Genomic DNA, 25,007 nt, shown 5'->3' with positions numbered 1-25,007 from the left:
TTATGCTTGAGTTTTCTATGCATTTTAAGTTAAGTATACCAAGTCCTTTGAACTCATTATTTTCCAATGACGTTGTCAGTTTATTTTCGACTTAATGTATGAGTTTCCCCTATCTTTACTATATATACTCTCCCAAAATTATTTCAAAAGTGAAAGATCATGTTAAACAAACGATATTCAATGAACAAAAAAGGGATGATCACGCAGCCTCAAATGCTAACCCGTATCACAAACCCGTGTACCGTGCTGCAGCAAAACATTGCCGGGAACACATCATTTTCTAACACATCTGGAAATATATGAAATACTAACTGACATAAACCACGGCTTCTGATCTGGATACTCTGAGTACCGCAAGATAAAAAATAAATATATTATAAAAGGGACAAGGAACCATCTGCTGGCCAGTTTTAGTAATATTGATCATCATCTTTTTTTTTTTAAGTTGTTTTTCATGATCTGTTCCACCAGGAACGTATATTATATTAATATACTGTTCCCAAGTGCCAGTGTCTATATCTTTATAACCATTATAGTTTTCGATACATAAATTAAGGGAAAAGGCGTCATTTAAGAACAATAACTCACTCGGTGGTGATTTTTGTGATAATTTTGATGCAAACAGGTAGTATAAAAATATTGACTTTCTCGGCATTTTTAGTTCATTCAGATTTGTTCTATCTATAATAGTTTACAAGATATAAGACAGTTAATGCTTTGACCCTTATAAAAATAAAAATCGTCCTTTTTGCTATTATTTTTAAGTGAAGGAGTTATCCGATTATTTTGGTTATATTTCTGATAAGTTTGCTATTTGAACAGTTTTTACCTGCAAGTATCTTCTTTTGAGATACTTTGTAATAGGCAAAATTAACACTTAATTAGTCAAAATCGTTGTTTTACTGGCAAACACTCTTAAAAGGTCATCTACTAGTTTTGCTTTAATTGGCATTTTTGTAAATCTTGTACTACAGCTCACCATCTTTGCCTTATCAGTATCTACCCTTCTGATATATATATTTAATAGGTTTTGAGTTAAATGGTAACAAGATAATCAGAGTGCCAGTATACATGACACACAATCTGTAAAAGATGCAACTGCATACCAAGTTTGATTAACTTAAGTTTTGTGGTACATAAGTTGTGCACCCAACACTAATTGCACAAAGTTTTACTATTATAGGTGCCAAAGGTGGAAGTCAAGGTCATATTCAGATTGACATGACTTTGGTATATATGACACTACCCCAGCTTATTTTGCAACTGTTTACCAAGTTGGTTAACTTAAGTCTAATGGTACAAAAGTTATGCACAAAAGACAAACCATGACAAACAGACAAGGTGATTCCTATATACTCCTCTCCCTTTTCTTTGTGGGTGGTATACAAAAAAAAATTATCAACTGAGATGAGACACAAGAGCCATTCTTCCCACCAACTAATACTGATAACAGAAACAAAATCTCAACACAGAAAATTATTGAAGAGGGTAACCATATATAAACCTGTGACTAAAAGTTGGAAAACCACATTAGAAGTTGTATATATATATGCTAATCTACTACTCAATACACAATCAAATTCAAAACTAAGCTTGATTTTAGCTTTTGATTTTTTAGGAAAGCTGGCAACAGAGAAAAGTGTATAGTATAAAGATATTATTTAATCTGAAACTTTTATCAAATGCATAACACATTGTGGAACATAGAAATACTGGGGTTCTGTCTGTCTGTCTTGTTAAAGCTCTCCCATGTATAATTCTTGCTATATTTTTATAAAACTTATTTTTTAAAGAGTAATGTCCCTTGGAAACATTCATCTCGTGGAAAACTGCATTAATAGTACTCTCATTTGTACAACAGACTTTTATGACAATTATACTATAGGTTTGATATAAGCAGTGTCTCAAACAAGTTCAGAAATTAGTGCTAATTTAGTATATTTTTAAAAGAGTTATTGCCCCTTGGAAACAGTCACTATATGGAAAATTGTATTGTTAGAGCTCTCATGTGTACAATTCGTGCTAGATGTTTATGAAACTTATATCTTAGGTTTTAATCAGCAATGTCTTTGATGAATTAGATAAACAATGCTGATCAAATGTTTTAGACAAGTGATGCCCCTTGGAAATATTAATTCTATGTGGTTTTTAAATTTGATAGATGTTTTTTGTGATTTTTTGTTGGATATTTTTTTGTTTTGAGATTGTGACAAGGTGATGACTGCTGTATCCATATTTTGACTCTGTTTTGTTTGCGCATTGTTGTAAATATGGTGGAATTTGATGCGACTGTCATACAAGTGAGAGGTTTAGCGATATAAAACCAGGTTCAATCCACAATTTTTTACATTTGAAAATGCCTGTACCAAGTCAGGAATATGACAGTTGTTGTCCATTCATTTGATTTTGACATTTGATTAGGGACTTTCTGTTTTGAATTTTCCTCGGAGATCTGTATTTTTTGTGATTTTACTTTTTATATGGAATTTGCAATGTATCTGCTCTGAAGTCATCATCTCTTTAAGAACTAATTTATATAAAAATTTTAAAGATTAAATAGAGTGCTTTTTTGGGGTTATTTGGTCTTTAATTGGATAGAAAATAAATGTGCAACACAGGGGACATTGGAACTCTGTCATTGCATTTATCTTTACACTGCCCTTTTCCTTGTGAAATTTAGGAACTTAAATCGGAATAGGTGAACTTACTAATCATAAATCAAAGAGACTTCTGCTTGTAACATTCAACAGAGAAAAATGTCAGAAAAAAAATTAAATACACAGATAGTTTCTGTTATGTTTTATTCAAATATATAAGAGGGGGAGGACAGGGGGGTACCCTTCTCCCTTCTCCCACCCCTCTTCTCCTTTCTCCTACCCCCGTTCTCCTTTCTCCCATTGGAATAAAACATCTCCTTTTGAGATATTTTTTCTTGAAATATTAGAAATTTTTTTAAAAGGAGAGATATTTTATTTTTTCTCCTTTCTCCAACTTTTTCTCCTTTCTCCCAGCCTTCCTCTCCTTTCTCCTACCCCCTTTCTCCTTTCTCCCACCCTCTTTCTCCTTTCTCCTACCCCCTTTCTCCCTGTCTCCCTTACCCCTGTCCTCCCCCTCATATAAGCTGTAGATAAATAACAAAATGATTTGTATAACAAACAAAGGAATGAGACAAGTGACAATCATAATGATAAACCATATATAATTAGTTACTACTATAAAATCTACATATTAAATATTCACTTGAGACATGAATTAATGAGTATTGTTCAATGGCATTTTAGCTTCATGGTTTTTCCACCATAAACAACCTTGCATTTTTGCTTTTTTTTGTTTGTTTTTTTAAATATGTGTCATAAATTATAATGATCAAAATTGTCTTCAATACATAAATAAGCAGTTTTAAGCTTAAAATACATAAATATCAGAACCAGACAATTAAAAAAAAGTAAAACTAATTGTTTAACTATTGTGGTACCATGGTACATTGAAACAACCTAATTCAATCATATTTTATACTCCAAAAAAAAAAGGGTTTGACATTATTTGTACCTTGCATGGTCAAGAAAAATATGTAAAATGAATTGTGATGACAAAATTTGACAAATGAAACTTGAATAAACTTATTCTGACTTTACATGTTATTACCTTGAATACAGTCAGATCAATATTCTCTTACAACCAAATCTATTTAGTCATCATTAGTAAATTAAATCATATACACAAATTCTTATAAATTTTATAAAATCCAATGTTTAATGACTGTAAAATTATGCTGTACAACCTATTTACAAAGTGGACTTACACAAATTTAATTGAGCTTTTTGATAAGTATATTTACTGTCCTATTTTATCACCCAATATTGATATTATAAACAATACCACATCTTGCCAAATATCTTTGCTATTTTGATATGTTTATCTGTTGAGTGAAATATGAATTAGTAAAAGCTTCTCAGGGTAATATTGCTGTGACTAGATTTCATAGTATCTACAATGTATCAGGAGACTAGATTATCAGTAAATCTTGTTATAAGAAAACAATAAATAATTAACAAGGGGTAGATTCAAGAGAAGGGGAAGAGGGGACAGTTTGTGTCCCCTTAATTCAGCTAACATGAAAAGAAAACAATTTCAGCTGCATTGTTTCCGAGACATATATACTGTGTAAATATGTGTATATATGTCTCTGATTATCCCCTTGCCTATGTTGTGCCAGCACACTATATATGAAAAAATGATTATTACCAATACAAATGTATAACAATAAGTAATTCTAAAAAAAATACATTTCGGGAATTGAAGAATGTAAGTCTGACTGTTGGAGGGAGAACAAATTCAGTGGAAGACATAGATCCAGTGATATCAAATTTAAATGTCTACTTTAATTATTTTTAACACTTTTAAGTTCAGCATCCTACTACACATCAACAGGACCACAATATTGCACATGTTGGCTCATATAAAATAGTCTGTATCACATGCTTATTCTAAATCATTTTGCTCATAATTGCATACAAAATGTATTGCAACAATTTCCTTTTATCCTTTAAAGAAATAGTTTTTAGAGAATGGTCGATTGGAATAATCTTTTTAAAAAATTAATCATTCTCTTTCAAAATTTCATTTCATTTACCTTAGAACAATTATCCCCAATAACATCTGCATAAAATTATTCAAAACGTCATAGTAGTATATAAGTTTCATCTGTATTCTTCAGTATTAAAATACCAAATATCATTGGTTTGACCCAGAAAGTACTTGAACCTACAACCTCCCATACTTCAGGTGGACATGCTACGTACACAAGACTATTGAGGGGGTGAAAAAAAAGAAAATCTAAATATAAGTGTCTATTTACCTTAAATTTTTCATAAACACACTATACTATGAAAACTTAACAACTTTTTGAACAATGTAAAAATACTTAATTCACTCAATATGATAAAGTTGATGATTCTTATTAAGGGGGTTCGCGGGTCTAAATCATTTATTTAGGACTTCTCTATATTTTTCTATAAATGAACTTTATCTTATAGTTAATAGAAAAATAAAATAAAAAAGTGGGGTCACCGTTCATTTGCGCTCACAATCTGCCTTTGAAAGAAGCATACATTTTTGTAAAGGTGTTTTTTTCTGTTGAAGTAATAGGAGATATAAAGGTAATATCGAAATAAAATAAGAAATTTATTACAGAAATCGCTCAAATTTTACAATAATTTAGTTTAAGTACAGTTTATATGGAAATTATATTAAAAAAAGATAGGTCACCGATGAGTTGAAAAAGATATTTCAATTTTAAAGCCAAAAAATGGCATGTTTCCACCAAAGGGAGATAATTTGGAACTTTTTTAATGATGTATACATTTTAAAAGTCATCTGGGGCCAACACGCATTGATTGTTTTGAATGATTTTTGTACCATATGATAAAGTAACAACTACAAAAGGAAATAAATAAAATTTGTAATGAAAAACAAATGTTTGATTTTTTTCTGAAATTTTTATAACCTCGAGCCTCCTTAACTGCATGTGTCTAAAAGAGCACTAACTACACTTTTCATCATCAATTATTCTAATTAGGAATTAATCAGAAAACTTTTACACAATGAATTTAAAGTTGTTGAATAAAATAAAATGTTGAAGACTATGGCAGGACAAGAAATCAAGGTAGTCTCCTATTAAGTGAGACGAAAATGAGTATGTGGTTGCTTGGACATTGTAAAAAGCCTCAACTAAATATAAAAGCACATGTCTAGAATCATATACAGCTTGCAACTAAATACTATTTAGATACCTTATTTTTCAAAGCCATCCAAATATTCACCATAAATGATATGGCTACATTTTACACTTTGACAACAAAAATAGTACACTCATGAATTTTGTCTACTTTTAACTTCTTTCTCTTAGGAAATTTCAATTATACATAATGAAGTATGATGCATATTTTATAGTGCCAATTCTTGTAAAGTCTGTATTCAAGTCTATTTGGAAAGTACTAACTATAAAAATAATGCTTTAATAGGTTATAAAAAAAATAGGTTAATAAAAATGTACAACATTTTTCATCACATGACCAATAATACAACAATGTTCAGATACTATCAAGTATCTTACATGGCAGTTTATACACAACTTCCCGATTTTACCAAAGAATTTATTTTAATTTTACAAAATTTTCCAGGAAAAAAATATAAACAGTTGATTCTGCATATTATGTAGAAAACTATTTCCTAAAAAGAGACACTGAAAAATATCTTTATCATAGAAAATGCTGGTAATTTACTTTTTCAAAATAAAAAAAGCAGCCAGCTGCTCATTCATTCATTAGGAAAACGTTTAACACAGTGTAAAATTGAATCATACGGTTGCCCTTTACACACGCAAATCTGAATTTTAATCAAATTTTATCATTAATACATTCTGAAAAACACTGAAAATAACCAGTAGCAATCATCTCTAAAGAAATGAGAAAGATGGCTTATTTCTATTTTCACAAATCTCTAAAACTCTTCAGGAAAATAATACTGATCTTTTATTTCAAACAGTTTTGATGTTTAAAAATATATCTGTTATAACACATTCCCTCTGTATTCACTTGCTGTTCAGGAAATCTAAAGTTTTTGAGTTTTGAAACACTCATTGCATAATTCCTTTTTATCATTGCCATTTTTTAGTCTTTAACATGATGGTACATAGGCTTGTAGCGTTTGATATGTAGAAGTTAACACTATCAAATATACAGTTTCAACTCATGGTAAATCAATAAATATAGCCATGAAATGTTATTCAGCTCTTGATTTAGCATGTACACACTTCTTACAATGTATACAATTCTTTTTTTTATCAGCTATTATTTATACTAGGAGTTTTCTTTCTAAGTAATGGCTGTTTAACATCATCTTCAGTGTCATAGTAGATGTTTGTATTATTTTCCTGAGATTTCACTGCACCATTATTAACAATCGGCTCCAAGCGTCTTACTACAAAATTTTTAAAATTATAATCATAGACAAAACTACACTATATAAGTATACATACTATTATGAGGAAAATGTTAATAACAGATGGCTGAAAAAAAATAGTTATCACTTTGATCAACGAAATGTATATCTAATTAGTATAAAAATTTGCTTATATATTTATTGCTTTGTACAATGTGGTCTTGTGATGTGCTGTTTCACTACTGTCCATTTTCAGAAGGGGTAATAAGTGCCCCTTTAAAAATGTTTCACCCTGCAACAATTTGTATGTGTGTGTTCAAAATCAGAAGCTTGTAATTTAGTGGTTGTCATTTGTTCCTAACTATCATTTTTGTTTTTGCTTTGAAAATTAACTGTTAGCTTTCTAGACTGATTTGTTTTACATTTGTCTTTTCTGGGGCCCTTTAAAGCTCGCCATGATTGGAGTACAGATTTTGCTCATTGTTGAAGGCTGTATTGTCACCTATAGCTGATTACTTCTATGTCATTTGGCAATTATACCATCACTTCTTATTTTAAATCATCTATGAAACGTAAGTCATGGTGACCAAATTGGAATGGAATTATTAGTACATGTACTATTAAAGAAAAGTATCAATTAAATAACACAAATAAATTAATATGAGTTTCTACTATATTAGACCTAAGAGCCAAATTTTATTGAAATTAATTAAAAAATAAAATTATAATTAATATTGTCTTTTAAAAGAAAAAAAAAATGTAAATGAAATCTAATACAGCTGATTTGTGTTGCAGCATATGAAACTTATATGTTTCTAGGGTGACGTATCATTGAACCATTCTACAAGATTTCTGAATAAAATAAATATAAATTTTTTATTGTGATATGATTAGTTTCAAATCTTTTGTTAAATAAGCTTTGTTAGAAAGTGAATTGAATATTTATTGCGTTTGAACAGTTTCAAAGCTTTTGTAAAATAAGCTTTTGTTAGTATGTCACATAAAAAAAAGAAAGCACACATAAAAAATGTTAAATATTCATAAGCAATATTTTAAACCAGTGTTACTGTTAGTCAATGCAAGCATTTATGCTGAAAAAAAAACAAGCTATTTATTAAAACTAAATTATCCTGATTATTCATGTTTTCAAAGAGAAGTTGAAATTTACATGATTTAAAATAGTTAATAGTATTAAAATAAAAATCAACAAGGACAGTATGCATCCATAATGATATTATGCTTAGTTTGTTAGAAATACTAAACATGATCAACTTAATAAGTAGTCTAATTCAACATTTGAAGAAGAAAAAACAGAAGTCATATAAATGAGTCATTTGGATTTTTATTCTTGAATTTACTATCTATGCTAACTAACTTATGTTAACTATCCACTAGAAACCATGAAATAAGTGTCAACTTGATTCTTACTTCATTAAGAAATAACTAAAAATTAAGATTAATTATTGTGACTTTAGGAAAATCTGTATACATGTACATATTTCAGAATGCAAGATCTCATCATTGCGAAAATCACAGTCAAATTATTTGCAATAATAAAACCTGTCAATAATTTCTGAATGTACAGGGTTTTTTTTCTGTCAAAAAAAGCATAAGACTATTTGGCAACTATATGAATAAGCATAAATTCAGAAACAGAGCAAATCTAAATGGATAAAATAATCATGACAATCAACCATGGAATTTATCCAACTAACACTTATTAGAAAAACATGCACAGCAATTGACTGCTAGATTTAATTTTTAATACTGACGTAAAAACAATAAAACTTAAATTGTTTGATCATACCCGTAGCCAGGGGGGTTCGGACGAAACCCCCCTTGAAAACAAATAAGCACTAATTAAGTCGATGTTCTGTTCGAATTGTGACTGTTAAAGTCGAGTTTTTTAGTCCAATAAACCCCCCTTTGGAAATTCCTGGCTACGGGCCTGTTGATGTTGGTCTAACTGAATAATTTTATAATGCATATAGGATAAAACATAGTTTTGACTATTTTTTCCTGCTCTAACATCTTTTATATTGTCTGTAGCATGAAATTATGTTGATGGCAACAGCAACAAAAATCTTCTTACCTACCCAACAAGACATGGGTAGGCAACATCAAATACAGTTTTTTTGTAAAGGTGGCATAATTGGATTGATAGAAAATCAACCAAAAAGTCCCCCAAACTAATCCAAAGTCATGAAAGATAACAAACAAGTACAAAGACATCACGTTTTTTTTTTTTTTTATAGTAAAGATGTTTTTAAACATAAACAAGACAAGCTCCATGACCATAAGATTTCCCTAACCACTCCTGCTTGGATAAAACATGCATAGCAACTGACTATGGGATTCCCCTGAACTATCTTGACTGAAATAAAACTATTGACTATGGGATTCTTCTGACCTCACCTAACTGAATATAACAGGCATGACAAGCAACTATGGGCTTCCTGAACAGATCCTGATTAAACAAAGCTGTTAGCATGCAATATACATGTAATCAATAATCTTGGATTTCTCCATTAAAATCATGCATTGACATCTACTTAATCAAGCTGTAAAAATATTTACCTGTCAACTACTGTTAGAAAACATTTCAAACTTTTAGTAAGGATTATGACTTTTAAAAGAAGATAATCCTTTCAACATGATTGAAAAGAAACAATATGCTTTTGGCTTGAAAATAAAATATTTTTATTCTATTTAAGTTTCAAATTAATTTTCCAATAGGTTGAGTTAATACATTCACTAGGCAAATTAGAGCCTAGTTGTTTTTCTTAGCAAATAACTATTTAAGGAGGAAAGACTATTGTTTTCCCCATTTTTAAAGTCTTTCTTAAATTGGCATTTGCATTTTTTTGTGTTTTTTTTCTTCAAGTTTCTGACTAAAATTTTTTTTCTTTCTGCAATTAAATGCAGAGCTAGATTCTTACACATGTCAAATCCAATGATATTTTTGCCATCCTATTTTGAAATGAAACTGAATGTTAGGGGAGATAACTCTTTAAACTAAAAATACTTAACTTTGTATTAGGGCTTTTCCAGAAAAAAATGTATGGGAGGGTTGGAAGGCACATTATATTAATAATACATGGGTGATGGGTATCAGAGCAACTTTTCACACTATAATGCACTATTATTCTCAATTACAATTGTTTGGGTGGCGGGTGCTGACAAAAACTGCCTTCCAACCCCTCCATACATTTTTTTCTGGAATAGCCCTTAATTGGAAGTTTTATTGATGCTTTGTAATCTTTCATATGCAACTAAATTAAATTAATCTGAGTTAAACATTTTTTCAAATTGTTCATCTTATTGATATTTCTTCTGAAATGGGGATTTGTCCCAAAGTTAAAATCATAAGTGGTATAATACTTACAATGTTTTTTGCGTGTTCCTATCTTTGTAGGTATCAATGTTAATAGACCTATAAACGCCACCACTGCTACACCAGCAGGTACAAAGGCTAAAATAGTTCTGTAATAGGCATTACAGTGCGGACAACAGGCTCTGTAATAAATTATTTCATTTGTTATAAAATAAATTAGATAATAACATATATTATAACATTAAATTAAATTATGACATTTAATATAAAATAAAATAAATTATGACATTTAATATAAATAAAATATCATAAATATAATCAAAATGAAAAAAAACCAATGTGGTTTACAACTTGATTGGACAAGATCATGTGAATGTTGAGAACAAAAGAGACCATTAGCAAATGCTGACGGCTTACACTTAAAAATCATTTCAGAACATTTTTTTTATCAATCACAAGTGTAATCCTAAAGTCTCTTTGGGTTGAATGAAACAGATTTCTCAAAAGCAAAGTATGTCTTCTCTTGTGTTTTGGACTTTAGTTAGTGGCTTTGAACTAGCAGTCAGATGACTGCGAGTACTCTCAGATCTGTTCCTAGTATCTTTTTGGATCCCGCTAACATGTTTAACCCCGCCACATTATGTATGTATGTGCCTGTCCCAAGTCAGGAGCCTGTCATTCAGTGATTGTCGTTTGTTTATGTATTACATATTTGTTTTTCATTCATTTTTTTATATAAATAAGGCCGTTAGTTTTCTCGTTTGAATTGTTTTACATTGTCATTTCGGAGCCTTTTATAGCTGACTATGCAGTATGGGGTTTGCTCATTGTTGAAGGCCATACAGTAACCTATAGTTACTGTGTCATTTTGATCTCTTGTGGACAGTTGTCTCATTGGCAATCATACCACATCTCCTTTTTTATATTGTATAAAAAAAAACTCAATTTGATCTTGCAGAGATGCACAAGACGTAATATTTACAGTGTATGCTTTAATGCAGGACTTACGTGCAAGGATGCAAAAACTGGATTAATGTAACAGCAAGGCCATTTGATAATTTATCTGTGAAACTCATGGATCCATATACAAAGCCACCACTTTCCTGGTAGAGAAAGTTACATACTTCTTTTATTAAGCAAAAATACCTTCACAAAAACTTTAATTTGCATTAAAAAAATATCTCATTACTCTTTAAAATAAATGATACCCATATACACATGTCAGTGGTTGTCATTTGTTGCTGTATATCAAATATTTGCTTTTCATTTATTGTTTTTTACATAAATATAGCTTTTAGTTTTCTCATTTGAATTGTTTAACATTTGTCATTTCAGAGCCTTTATAGCTTACTATGAGGTATGCAGGGATCTAGGCTATATTTGGTCTGTGTTGGAGATGTCTCATTTTGAATCATATATTTGTATAACAGTAATAATACAACAATTATATTTCCATCATTTTTGATTTTTGAAGACAAAAATGGTGCAGGTCTAAAAACTTTTAAATATTTGCTCATGAATCAAAAGATGAGAAATTTTAGGATGAGAAGAGAATTTTCTCTTTTTGTTTAAAAAGTGTTTTATGATGAAGTGCTACTTTATTTTAATATCAGACCATGAAGTAGAAATAAGGCAATTTTGAGAATGTTTTCCTAAATTGATGCAAGATATTCAATATTTGAAAACAAAATATTTTTTCTTTCTGAAATGTAATCTCTTGCATGTCTTCACAGCTAGAATTTGTTATTGTCAATTGTCTTTTAAGTTATACTGTTTTAGTATGTCTTCATATACAATTTATTGTAATTCAATTTTATGTCACAATGTCATAAATATTCTGAAAATTATCTTGAGCACATAATTTAAGCAATCCCTTACAGTGTTTTCTCCAATCATATCAGCAGTCATAGAAAGGGAGGTAACCAACATTGTAGATCCTCCTATTCCTAGTAAAACAGCAGCACCATATGTTTGTTTGGATGTTGATTCTGTTAAGAAATACATCCATACACAGGCTGACACACCAAACACAATCCCAACAAGATATGTTGCCTGTAAATATATTACGTGGTTATTTTCTTTTTAGTGATTTTTTACTTTTATAAATTGTTGTACTGACATACTGATAATTTAAAAGTTTTTGTATTTTCTAGTTCATTATCTGGTTATCTGTCCCCATTTGAGCACCCTGTCAATCAACATTTACTGGTAATAATATTCTGATCCAGGGGCGGATCCAGCCATTTTTAAAGGGGAAAGGGAGGGTTCCAACCATATCTCCCCATTCAAATGCATTGATCTCCCCCACAAATGATACAAATATTTTTCTAGAGGTTATTAGTGTGTTTAATAGGCTGTTAATTAATTACTAACTATATGTAAGAGTCCTTATTTTTGTCTGTACTATATCTGAGAAAAACATTGGAAGTTTTGCAAACTTTATTTATACAAGTTATTTCATATATATATTTGAAATTAAGGGAAAAGTTTCATATTTTCTTAAATTTAGTTACCTTTCTTCCTATTTTTTTATTCAATGGTCTCATAACAAGTGATGTAAAAAATCCACTGACATACACCACTAAAGGCATTACAGCTACATTGTCCTATAGATACAAAAGAAAGTTCAATTGTTATTTATAAATATTGAGTCACAGTTTTCTAATATATAGCATTGTTATACTGACAAATAACTGCTTAGATTTTATTTTGCAGTATTAACCTTTAACTGATGCTATCAAATCAGGAACTACTATTTTGTTGTTCATAATATGGTTGCTTGAATAACAGGATGAGTATTGCATTATATTACATGTATTATATATTGTAATAACTTATTGTCATCTATATTATTCAAGCAACCATATACACCATATCCCGGCTGACCTGGCCGCATGAACTTTCGACACATACAACAATCCCTTTTTCATTGTGGTGTCAGACATTTTGTTTTATGACGTCAAAATTTTACAGGAACCTGTGTGATATCCAGCAATGGCGGACAAATAGCGATAAGGTGTATTATTTGATGATCTACAAAGTTTTGCAATGTTGAATAAAGCATAAATTCTGAATTTAACATAAGACCTAAATATATAGTTTTTTATGGCAAATCTTTGACATTAATTTGAAATTATTTGATATGATTCCTGCACGTTGTACATGTTGAAGAAAATACAAAATGTATTCCAAAAAGGGCTATATTTTGTATTTTGCATAAATAATACATTAAATGCATTTCACAAGCTTAAGCCTTTCATCTACAACTTTACTACACATGTGTTTATCTACAGCATGAACTGCATTGTAACAGCCAAGATTTCCCAATCTAACTAAATCCTACTTAACATGCTTTTTTCATTTTTAATAGATATAGGAAGATATGGTATGAGTGCCAATGAGACAACTCTCCATCCAAGTAACAATTTATAAAAAGTAAACCATTATAGGTGAGGGTACGGCTTCCAACATGGAGCCTTGGCTCACTCACACTGAACAGCAAGCTATAAAGGGACCCAAAATATTACTAGTGTAAAACCATTCAAACGGGAAACCAACAGTCTAATCTATATAAAAACGAGAAACACATATGAACTACACAAACAGAGGACAAACACTGTACATCAGATTCCTGACTTAGGACAGGTGCAAACATTTGCAGATAATACGATGATCTTTCTTTATAAAAATTCACTACTATTATTCGTTGGATACCAATTTTCGTGGCTTTCATGGTTACAGGTGAACCACAAATATTAAACGTTCAACGAATAATAAATTTTCTATAGGCTAATATGCAACCTCAACTTAAACCACGAAATAAAATATCCACAAATATGCAAGTTTTCCGTTATCCACCAAAATTGGTACCGAGGAAAATAAATGTATCCAAAGTATGTGAGGACTATGAATCAATGGGACAGTATTTAACCAATCAATGGGACAGTATTAACCAATCAATGGGACAGTATTAACCAATCAATGGGACAGTATTTAACCAATCAATGGGACAGTATTTAACCAATCAATGGGACAGTATTAACCAATCAATGGGACAGTATTTAACCAATCAATGGGACAGTATTAACCAATCAATGGGACAGTATTAACCAATCAATGGGACAGTATTAACCAATCAATGGGACAGTATTTAACCAATCAATGGGACAGTATTAACCAATCGATGTAAGAAATGTCTTTTTTTTTCAAGTTCAAACAAGATTTTGTAAAGGATTAATCATTTGAAAATTAAACTGGAATCCGGTTGTACTACGCTACAGTTGAACAACTCTATGAACAAAGTGTAGTAATCAGCCGAGAACCAGTTAACTTGAAAATCCCCTTTGCTGTTTTTAGTATTAATACCTAGCACACAGAATTTTTTTTTTAAAAGGGTATTAACTATCTATATATATATTACCTTTTCCATCTGCAATGTTTCTGTGATGTAAAGAGGCAGGTAAATTTGTGATACATTTACAAACAGTCTTGTGCACATATATATAAGAGCAATCTGACAAAAGAAAACGAAAGTTTTAAATACAAAAATTAAATTACAGGCTGATCTACAGTTACAAAGTTTACATTGTAACCAGTTGTCAATAAATAGTCATCACTGTTATCAAAAGAGTTCTTTAAGTATGATTTTTTGAAAATTGAACTTGAATATAAAAATGATTTTAAGAATTTCAATGAAGCTTAAAATACCCTATACAAATGGTGAGAAGCTTTCAAGGAGCAGAATATGCTTACCCTTCCTGAGCACCTGAGATCACCCCCAGTTTTTGGTTGGGTTCATGTTGCTTAGTCTTTGAGTTTTCTGTGTTGTGTTTAGTGTGATATTGTCTGTCTGTCTTTATCTTTATAGCCATGTCAGTTTTTTTTATTTTATTTAGGTTTGAATGTCCCTCTGGCATCTTTCACTCCTCCTTATCAAACTCTTGTGCGTGCACCTCACTGCAATTTCATATAAAAAGAGATGAAACTTAATGCAAATAAACTATTTTTCACCTGAGTTATAAACCCAATTTTGTGAATATTGCTGATGCTAAAAACAGCATGTTTGTAATTCTTTCTTCCGTGTCTTCCACCTCAAGCAACACAAAACTAGTACCTTTTAGATACTTAACATTACCAAATATCATGAATGTGTAGGTTATTTATCAAACCTTTTACCTGATAAAATTGAAATTCTTTTAACCAGCATTTCCACGTCATTAATGTTTTCTGAAGCATAGAAGCTTCGATGGTAGAAACTAGATTTTCTGATGACCCTGGTTCTTCTCCTACCATCTCCTGATTACATTTCACTTTCTCCCTAACAACCAAGTGAAATATAAAACTAAACACTATTCCAATGGCTACTGCTATAAATACAAGATTCTACAAAAACAAATTGTGTTTTGTTATGATTATGAATACTGATAAATATAAGCCTACTGTTTTCCTGAACATATAAAATACATTTCTGACTTATTGTTGCAGAGAAAAATATGGTGGAAAGTTCATGTGAATGCCATTTTAAAGATATGAAACAGGAAGAAGACCATTGAGGGAACTGAAAACATGTCACACAGTGAGGCGTTACCAAATGAATCTTCAGGTACTATATATTAAGGACTTATGACTTGCATATGTAGTTATTAATAAAATGCAACAGAAATGTTGAAAGACAAAATGGTTAAACCAGCATAGCCCACTAATGTATAGCAGGGGCCTAATTACAACTTACAACATCATGTATTGTTTAGTACATGTATAACAATTATAATTTTAAGTTTAGCCTCAAATCTCGAAGCTGTTCTAAAAACCTACCCTAAATCTATCACTATCTGTGTGACTTAACATTGTAGCATCTTTGCTCCCATCATTCAGATCAAACCTACCCTAAATCTATCACTATCTGTGTGATTTAACATTGTAGCATCTTTGCTCCCATCATTCAGATCAAACCTACCCTAAATCTATCACTATCTGTGTGACTTAACATTGTAGCATCTTTGCTCCCATCATTCAGATCAAACCTACCCTAAATCTATCACTATCTGTGTGATTTAACATTGTAGCATCTTTGCTCCCATCATTCAGATCAAACCTACCCTAAATCTATCACTATCTGTGTGACTTAACATTGTAGCATCTTTGCTCCCATCATTCAGATCAAACCTACCCTAAATCTATCACTATCTGTGTGATTTAACATTGTAGCATCTTTGCTCCCATCATTCAGATCAAATAACAACCAAAACACACCAAATACTATTAAATTGGATATAACTGTAAATGCATATCTGAAAAAAAATCATAAAACATTCAACATGTTTTACAGCCAATGACAAGCAGGCAATACAGAGGTTTGAACAAATATTTTCACAACTTTTTTATACACCATTTATCAATGTACATATATATATGTAATTTCAATAATAACAGTTTTCTCAACATTAAGTACAAATAAAGTTATTCAAATAAACCACATTTTGTAAGATTGAATATGTGAGTATTACCTATTATTAATTCATAGGCTAAAATAGCCTGGATACAATCAAAAGAATGTTCACTTCAATTCACTATGTTGTTTTAACTATCAAAAGGATGACAGAGTGACAAATACTGCTGACTATGCAGTATGGACTCTGCTCATTGTTGAAGGCTTAACAGAGACTAGTTGTTAATTTCTGTGTCATTTGGTCTCTTGTGAAGAGTTGACTCATTGACATATACCAAATCTTCTTTTTTTGAACCCTGAAATAAATGGATATCAAGCTTATAAGCCTGCAATTTCTACCCAAAAGGCGGGGCCAAAAAACACACTATTTATCTAGATTATTAGCAGTAGTGTTAGTCATGATACAATAGTCTTACCTCATTCCATTGAGTTCTACTCTCTCTCCCTCGTCTGGAGTCAGATCTGGTATGAGTGATAAATGATTAATCTGTACAGACGCCCAGCCAAACTGGAAAATGACAACAAATGGTGCATAGTAGATAAATTGTGCCCAGTCTGGAGAATTCTCACATTCTATACACTTGTTAAAGACAAAAGGAAAACTCCCTATTACACATAAAGTACCTGAAAATATAAAACAAGACATATATAAATGAAAAGTAACATGATATAAGATATCAAATGCTCAAAATTTTTAAATTTAAAAAAAACAAAACAATTGTGGATGTTTTCAAATTTTTTCTGGAATTTGCATATATGTTAATGAGAATATCAGTGGTATGTATGACAAAACATCTTACAAAAAGTTAATCCAAAGTCCTTAAGTCAGGGACAGTTCAGTATACTTACGATCAACTTTAGACATAAGATTTTTAGTGAAACTGATCACATATAACTATAATATAAAACAAACATTATTTTGTAGGAATTTCATTCTCTGGTGAAATTAATTTAGTCTAACTTTGTTTTAGAGTTCATGTGATTTCCTGGTTTTTAATTTGGTTTGTCTTTATACATGTTATATTGGCATATTTTCATCAGTTTGATAATAATAAATCTTAAAATAAAAATGTGTCCATAGTACACAGCTGATGTTGTCCCTAGAAACTTAAGTCTTACACTGAATTTATACATTTTGCTGTAAGACCAAAATATTGTCAAAAAATTATTCAAACAAAACTTGCATTTTCATATTAAGAAAGGGTCTTTGGAACACCGAGCAAGCATGATTCTGCATCATTTGTTCTATAGCTTATTGGGCCTTCAGTGGCTCCAAAACCCTTCCAAATAAATTTTGCATTGTTCCGCTCGGTGAAATATGTTTGCCAATTGAATACTTTTATAAAGAGGCTAGTTACAACCAAACTTTAATACTATGTACGTAAGCAATCACATGTATATGCAGTTGGGAATATAAAAGATTCATTTCTGCAGAGGAGGAGCCAGGAGGATCAATTCTGATTAAATAGTACATAATGACTTGACTATACATGTATTATTTATAATAAGCAAATCATTTAAAAATTGTGTTTTCGAATATCATAAACATATTAGTGAAAATGAATAATCAGTCCCTTGCTTTAATGAAAATGAAAAATCTTGCTTCAATAGTGCAGAAAATGAATAATCTGTACTCTTAGTTAACAAATATAAATAACTGATCAAAAACAAATCCTCCTGCCCCCCCCCCCCCCCCCCCCCCCCCCAGAATATCAAATGGTAGTCCCCTAATGGCTGCCATGCAGATATTCAGTTTGTTGTTTCATAATAAAGGTGTATAATGCTTGCAGTGATGCACTTGTTACTTATATAGTGATAGTAGCATGATATCCATGTGTCTTTATTATGTTTTATATATACATGACCATGATGATATACTTTGATACTTTGTTTTTTTCCTTGATATCATCGAATGTTAAAAAACTATCAATTGACCTAAATTTTTTATAAACAAAGATAAATGCCATGTGTTATACCTTAATGTAAACATGGTAAATCATTGAACTTGTTTTTATTAATCTATAGAGACATGTATCCAAATTGTGATTAAGATAAATAATGATAAACATATTTATGTTTCATTGTGATTTTTACCCCTAACATGTATTACATCACGTAAGAATCATTAATTGAGATCTATCATGATTATCGAATTTGTCCTATATATCATAGTCCTTTGATCATAATGTATGTCTTTGAGTTCATACATGATTGTTATACAGTTTCATAGAGCAACTTACATGTATAATACTAGAGCTATATATATATATAGTTCAAATAATTATGTCTTGAAAGGCTATATATAAAAGCGACACCTTTTGAAGACATCATAATTGTTAAGACTTAAGTGGAGCTAGGATTTTTCTTACCCCTTTACGTTATTGAAACCGACCTAATCATGCTAATACAATGATAGACACTAGTCTTACTCTGATTTTGACACGGTTACAAGCTCAATAAATGATAAAACTTACCAACAAAATGCCAGGATTTTCTTTTCCCTAAATTGCATATCCCCACTGTACTGTCTGATTCAAAACCAATGAATGGAGTGAACATAGCATCACTAACTTGTCCTATTAACATTAATAATCCAGCTAAAATATTATTGAATCTTTTCACTTGGTGAAAGTATATTATCAAATAACTAAACCACATGGAAGCTGTCAGATCGTTTAACACATGTCCAATACTGAATCCAAGTCTCTGAGACATTGGAAGTTTATGGACCATTGAAGACATTGTGAGATGAAATGTTTGAGACTATGAGTCAAAGATGAGTATTGCAGATTACTGGAATTCTAGCTGTTCTTGAAGATCTTCAGTGTATCTTGTCCTATAGTACTAATATGCTGATAATTACTGTCTGGCCTTTCATATTTCATGTATTTGCTGTTTATACAATCACTACATTCTAACAGAATATTTTCACCTGTAAATATATAAAAACATACAAGTTGATGAACCTACTTATCATATAAGGTAAGAAATGAAATAACTTCCTCATTCATAAACTTCATTATCGAAATGTATATAAAAGTTGTATCCTATTTTAAACCCTAATGTCAAAGTACAATTTGTATACATTATTTAATGCAGAGATGGAAGTGATTAAAAATCTATACCCTCATCTTAAATACAGTTATCTTGACAATAAACTTTTTCATATAACTGTCTTTTGACTCCGAAATACAATTTTATGACAGGTTTCCTTAACATGCCTTATCTATCATGTCTATGTTAGGGCATTCTGGTACTATATTAACATGATAAAGTTAAAGCAACTAAAATGAGTAAAATCAATTAAGCTAACAATTCATTATTATTATTGGTACAATTTTCAAGAAGAAAAAAGAAATAGATATATAGGCAAAACAGAAAATTACAATTTACAAAATTTTACATGATGGATATATATATGAACACCATACATCACCTTGAAATTATTCAAGAACATTATTGCATCATTTGATTTTAATACATGTATTTCAAAATCCAATTATATCTCATTGGGATCAAATGGAAATTTTGACCTCCACTGAAGACAATTTCCTCACCAATTTAAATTGACATCCACCAAAGTAACAATTCTTGTTAAGAATATAATTCCATAAGAACAAATTAACGCACCTATTAAGTTTTGATTCAAGTAAGATAGGACTTTTTAGATTGAATTTTTCCTGTTATAGTTCTTAACATGTACATTTTGCAGACGATCAGTAGAATGCTTGCAAATTGAGTTTGCATCAACACAGTTATAAATTTGGCTGATTTCAAACACTCAAATGAATCTGCGTTATTCCTCGATTTCAATACGAATTATCTCCAAGTGACCGCAAACCTTACCTTAAACCATATTGGACTTTTCATTAGAACATAAGAAACAACTGTTTAAGTTCTTAAGATCATTCCAACATTGTTTGATTTGATTTCATCCTTTTTTTTTAAACATGCAGATAAAGAGCCATTCCCACCAAGAGTTTAAATTGCATTTGGAAAAGAGTTTTTTTATGTGTGCAGATTTCCAACTTAAGATATAAATGCAAACATTCATACTTTTATCATGATCATAATTATATTCAAAATCAAATGATCAACCTTTTTATCAAAATGAAATTAAATCTAATAAATTATCAAAGATCCTGAAGGTCGTATGATTCATAAACGCATGATACCTAAAGATGTTACATGTACATTTTTTGTACCGTGTTTACCTGACACAAATCCCCTTAACAACCTGAATTAATAGATACATCATTTACATAATATTATAATATATACATGATATACATGATATCTCCATTGTTTGATTTGATAAAAACAATTGCATACAACGTACAATGTACATGTAACACTGACATATTTTACATGTGCTTTTTTTAAATTCCAGATAAATGACAGTCTGCACTGTCTGTTATTACATATATAGTATATATATGCAAACATTTGTTGTAAAGTCAATTTTGATATCTTCAACTTTTAAGATTAAACAAAGAGCACAAGCATGATCCCTCTATTTATGCCCCACCTACAATAATAGAGGGGCATTATGTTTTCTGGTCTGTGCATCTGTTCATCCGTCTGTCTGTCCGTCTGTCCCGGGCCGCTTCAGGTTAAAGTTTTTGGTCAAGGTAGTTTTTGATGAAGTTGAAGTGCAATCAACTTGAAACTTAGTACACATGTTCCCTATGATATGATCTTTCTAATTTTAATGCCAAATTAGAGTTTTCACCAAAATTTCACAGTCCACCGAACATAGAAAATGATAGTGCGAGTGGGGCATCCGTGTACTGGGGACATACTTGTTTTACAGATGTCCAACACAATTTCTTTATACATGTAGTTTCACCTAATGTTTACCTTATTGGCAGTTTATATGTGCTGCCACTCTTCTCTCACTTTAGTGAAGTCATATAACTAAGATTTCCTACTGTTTTAAAATGGCAATATATTTAAATCATCAAAATGATATGCCACCTCACATTGTCAGTTAAGTTGCTTCATCTTCAATAATCATGATCATAAGTAGAATAAATTACCTGTAATTCCCTTGCAAGAATCTATTGGCATATCCTGGGTTAAAATTCCAAGACCTTCCTTGGACTTCCTGTGTTATTTTCTTAGGTTATCCCAGGACTTTCTGAAATTCAATTTCAAGACTTTTCAGGATTTCTAAGATCGTAGGGAGAGTATTAAAACAGGTTTTCCTGGGATATCCCAAATTGTGGGAAAGAATTTGGTGAAAGTCTAATATAATGGTTCTTCCATCTTGTTTATCCTTTTACAGGTTTCTCTGATTTTTTCCCTGATCAGCCAACATTCTAGAATTTGTAACATTACAATTTTGATAGAAAATTAAAATCAGCAGTCTGTTTTTTAGCTAAATTTGACAACAATGGACTAATTAATAAAGGTGTTGATAGTACTTTTTAACATATTTAATGAAATGATGTAGTTAGATGGCTCAAATGTCACCTACAGGATAAATTTATAACTATGATAAAAATAAATATTTTGAAATGGATACTTCTCAAGACTATAGTCTTTTTACGTTGAACTAGAGAAGACGAATCTCTTAAACTTATTATTGCTTATAATTGAAGATGAATCCTGTGTTCCAGTCAGGATAATGATTTCATGATTTATATTGCAATTTTACAGTATCTTTTAACAAGTAAATGTAAGTTATTATTTTACAATGTAGATTAAAATATAAATATGTAGAATTATAATAGTCATCATGGTCATTTTTTTTTATTGTTAGAATTTTAAACCAAAAATATGTTTTCTATATTTAGTTATCAAAAAGAAATGCATTTTCATATATTCATCTTTTATCAATTAACTTCCTGTTTACCAAGTACTCAATTATAATTAAGTTAAAATTATGACTAAGCATTTGGTAAAAGGGAAGTTGATTCATAATGGATGAAATTGAAAATGCACTTCTCATGCAGTAAAGCATGTCCTCATAAAATGGTTACCAGTCCTTTTGACTTAATAAGCTGCAGATTATTGTTTTTATGAAGCTATTTGGCAACAATGCCAGGAATAATTTAAAATAAAGGTATTTTTTTTATAAAAAGGGTGATGTTAGTTGATGGCTCATTGATTTTAAGATTTTAGATAGCTCCCTTTCGAATTTATATGAAAAATTGACAGATACAGACAGGGGTAAAACAGTATATCCCTCCTTTGGAAAAGGCCTCAGACCAGTGGTGTAAGAAATTACTTAAAATAATAATGCTACATGTACATGTATGATTCACCAAAAAAAAAGTAAAACATCATACATTGTACATACATGTATGTGTGCATTCATATTAGTAAAAAAAAAAATTTAAAGATAAACATTGAACCATGTTGAGAAAAATTATCAATTATACAATGTATGTCATATGATTTTGTCCAAAAAATTACCAACACAACATAATACAAATCTATTATAATATGTATACCGGTAATATTGTTTTCGAAGTTAAATCATTACAAAGGACAACAGCACACAAATGTTTTTACCGCATTGCAAAAGTTTTATTAGTTTTGACAGTTTGCCAGCAAGCATGGTGTCTTCAGGACAAGTTTATCCATGAAATAAAACAGTGAAGTACACATTTTGCAGTTATTGCAGTTGGCAGGAATTAAGTAATTAATGTTACAATAATGGTGGTTATGTATGACGACGTTATCTTTAAATAATAGAAAGTGAAAAGTGATAGTGAAAGACTTTTAAGTGAATAGATGACATAAATAGATTGAATAGAAAATGAAAGTAAGTTAATAAAGTTATAAAATGTGGTTGGCTGCTTTATATTTACACATGTCTGTATATAGTCTTATTGGAGGTTCCTAGGGGTATTGTTACAGAGATGATGATATTTTAGTATGAACATATTTATTTATAGTGGATTGGGAAATAAGTTATTGCAACTTATATTAATCCCTTTCTACTTTGTGGATGTCATGGATGTGAGTGCTGCCTTGTAATAGCATTAGCCTGCTCTTTTTCAAAATCTACAAACTTGGGTGTCTTTTAAATTTAAGTGCAAGAGATATGGCTCTCTCTCTTAACACGGGTTAGTCATTTATCGTCCCCTTCTGACAGACTTTCATTGTTTCCTGAAGACAATACTCGTAAATGGTGTCAAGGAAGCCGAAAATTCTTCAGATGATTTATAGCTGGATAGTGGATGATTAAATGGTCAGTTTAATTTCCCAAATGTATGGACAACAATTAGTCATTTAGTTAACTTAATTACTGGTAATTCCATATTAATTCTAGGAAGTTCTGCTTCAAGTGGCCATGGGATATATGAGATGTACAAAATGTATGAGAGTCACTGGTATTAGGAATAACAAAAAATCTGGGGTAGATCTGTTTAAATCTAAATTGTTTGTAAAATGACTATGAACACCCAGAACAGATTTTAAGGATGATAGTAAGATTATACGAATCAGTGTGTATAAAACACAGCCATAAAATGTCTTCTGGCAACTTTATTGGCATTGTGTTTTAGTTAATTTAGAACTCATTCCCCCCCCCCCCCCCCTCGAGTCATTTCCATACTGAAAAACATATATGACCTGACATGACCTGGCACCTGTATAAAAATATTATGATTTTTTAAAAGTAGAAACTGACAGCTGATAAATCAAATTGAATATTGGTATATATATATATTATTATAGACTATATTAGTCTATAAATATTATATAGACTACGTAACTTACCACAAACATGTCTGGAAAGCTTAACTATTGTATACTATATTATTATTATAGTAGTCACAAATATACCAATGTAACAAAAGTGAAACACATGATCTGCACGTTGTTTTCCTCAAATTATATCAATTTATCACATGTTAAACAAGTTAGTTTACATTTCACTCCCATCAGTCATTTTTACATCATGTGATTTATCATATGTCACGTGCACGTTGTGAAATATTCCCGCCATAAAAAGTGTATTCAAATACAGTGCGGCTGTAATGAGGGGGATAGGACCTTTGTCGGGACTCCGGGATCAGGTGTTTTTAAGTTCGGGATTTCGGGATTGATCCTTTCGGGAATTCTTTTTTTTGGATTTCGGGACGTCGGGATTTACTTTATTTAAATTCGGGACCTCGGGATTTCGTGTTTTTAAGCCCGGGATTTCGGGATCAGGACCCCTCCTATCTCCCCTCTGTAATGAGGGTTTGGATGGGGTTAAATGATTAAAGAATAATGCCCTTAAAAAATGAAGATTAGCGAATAACGAGCAAAAAAAATGAAGATTAGAGA

At 30.7% G+C, this 25,007-nt stretch overlaps 1 protein-coding gene across 3 annotated transcripts; it reads right to left on the bottom strand.

Moving 5' to 3' along the window:
• Positions 1–3,314: 3,314 nt before the first annotated feature.
• Positions 3,315–24,644, bottom strand: LOC139519472 (major facilitator superfamily domain-containing protein 12-like). 3 transcript variants are annotated; one of them, XR_011663596.1, is made up of 12 exons: positions 24,456–24,644; positions 19,199–19,656; positions 17,141–17,348; positions 16,446–16,566; positions 15,452–15,658; positions 14,697–14,789; positions 12,790–12,882; positions 12,155–12,328; positions 11,285–11,379; positions 10,328–10,458; positions 5,514–6,981; positions 3,315–4,956 (listed from the first exon to the last, which is right to left on the bottom strand). XR_011663596.1 is itself a non-coding variant. In XM_071311581.1 (11 exons), the coding sequence occupies exons 2-11, from the start codon at positions 19,464–19,466 to the stop codon at positions 6,845–6,847; spliced, it is 1,527 nt and encodes a 508-aa protein (XP_071167682.1). In that variant the 5' UTR covers positions 19,467–19,656; positions 24,456–24,644; the 3' UTR covers positions 3,315–6,844. The 3 variants fall into 3 exon arrangements, 2 of the variants coding, with proteins under 2 accessions (XP_071167682.1, XP_071167683.1); XM_071311581.1 differs by having other exon boundaries at positions 3,315–6,981; XM_071311582.1 differs by lacking the exons at positions 3,315–4,956; positions 5,514–6,981 and adding an exon at positions 9,177–9,529.
• Between the last annotated feature and the right edge of the window lie 363 nt (positions 24,645–25,007).

The sequence above is a fragment of the Mytilus edulis genome, chromosome 4 (assembly GCF_963676685.1).
Source record: "Mytilus edulis chromosome 4, xbMytEdul2.2, whole genome shotgun sequence".
Taxonomy (NCBI): domain Eukaryota; kingdom Metazoa; phylum Mollusca; class Bivalvia; order Mytilida; family Mytilidae; genus Mytilus; species Mytilus edulis.
Note: the sequence above shows the minus strand (reverse complement) of the source record. Positions and strands in the feature narration are given on the sequence as shown.

Excerpts from the sequence above, each read along its gene's own strand:
- LOC139519472 (XM_071311581.1), bottom strand. The coding sequence starts at position 19,466 with ATGTCTTCAATGGTCCATAAACTTCCAATGTCTCAGAGACTTGGATTC. Across the intron at positions 17,349-19,198 it reads AAAATCCTGGCATTTTGTTG|GTACTTTATGTGTAATAGGG; the intron begins GTAAGTTTTATC and ends TTATATTTTCAG. Across the intron at positions 14,790-15,451 it reads AAGAATTTCAATTTTATCAG|ATTGCTCTTATATATATGTG; the intron begins GTAAAAGGTTTG and ends TTCTTTTGTCAG.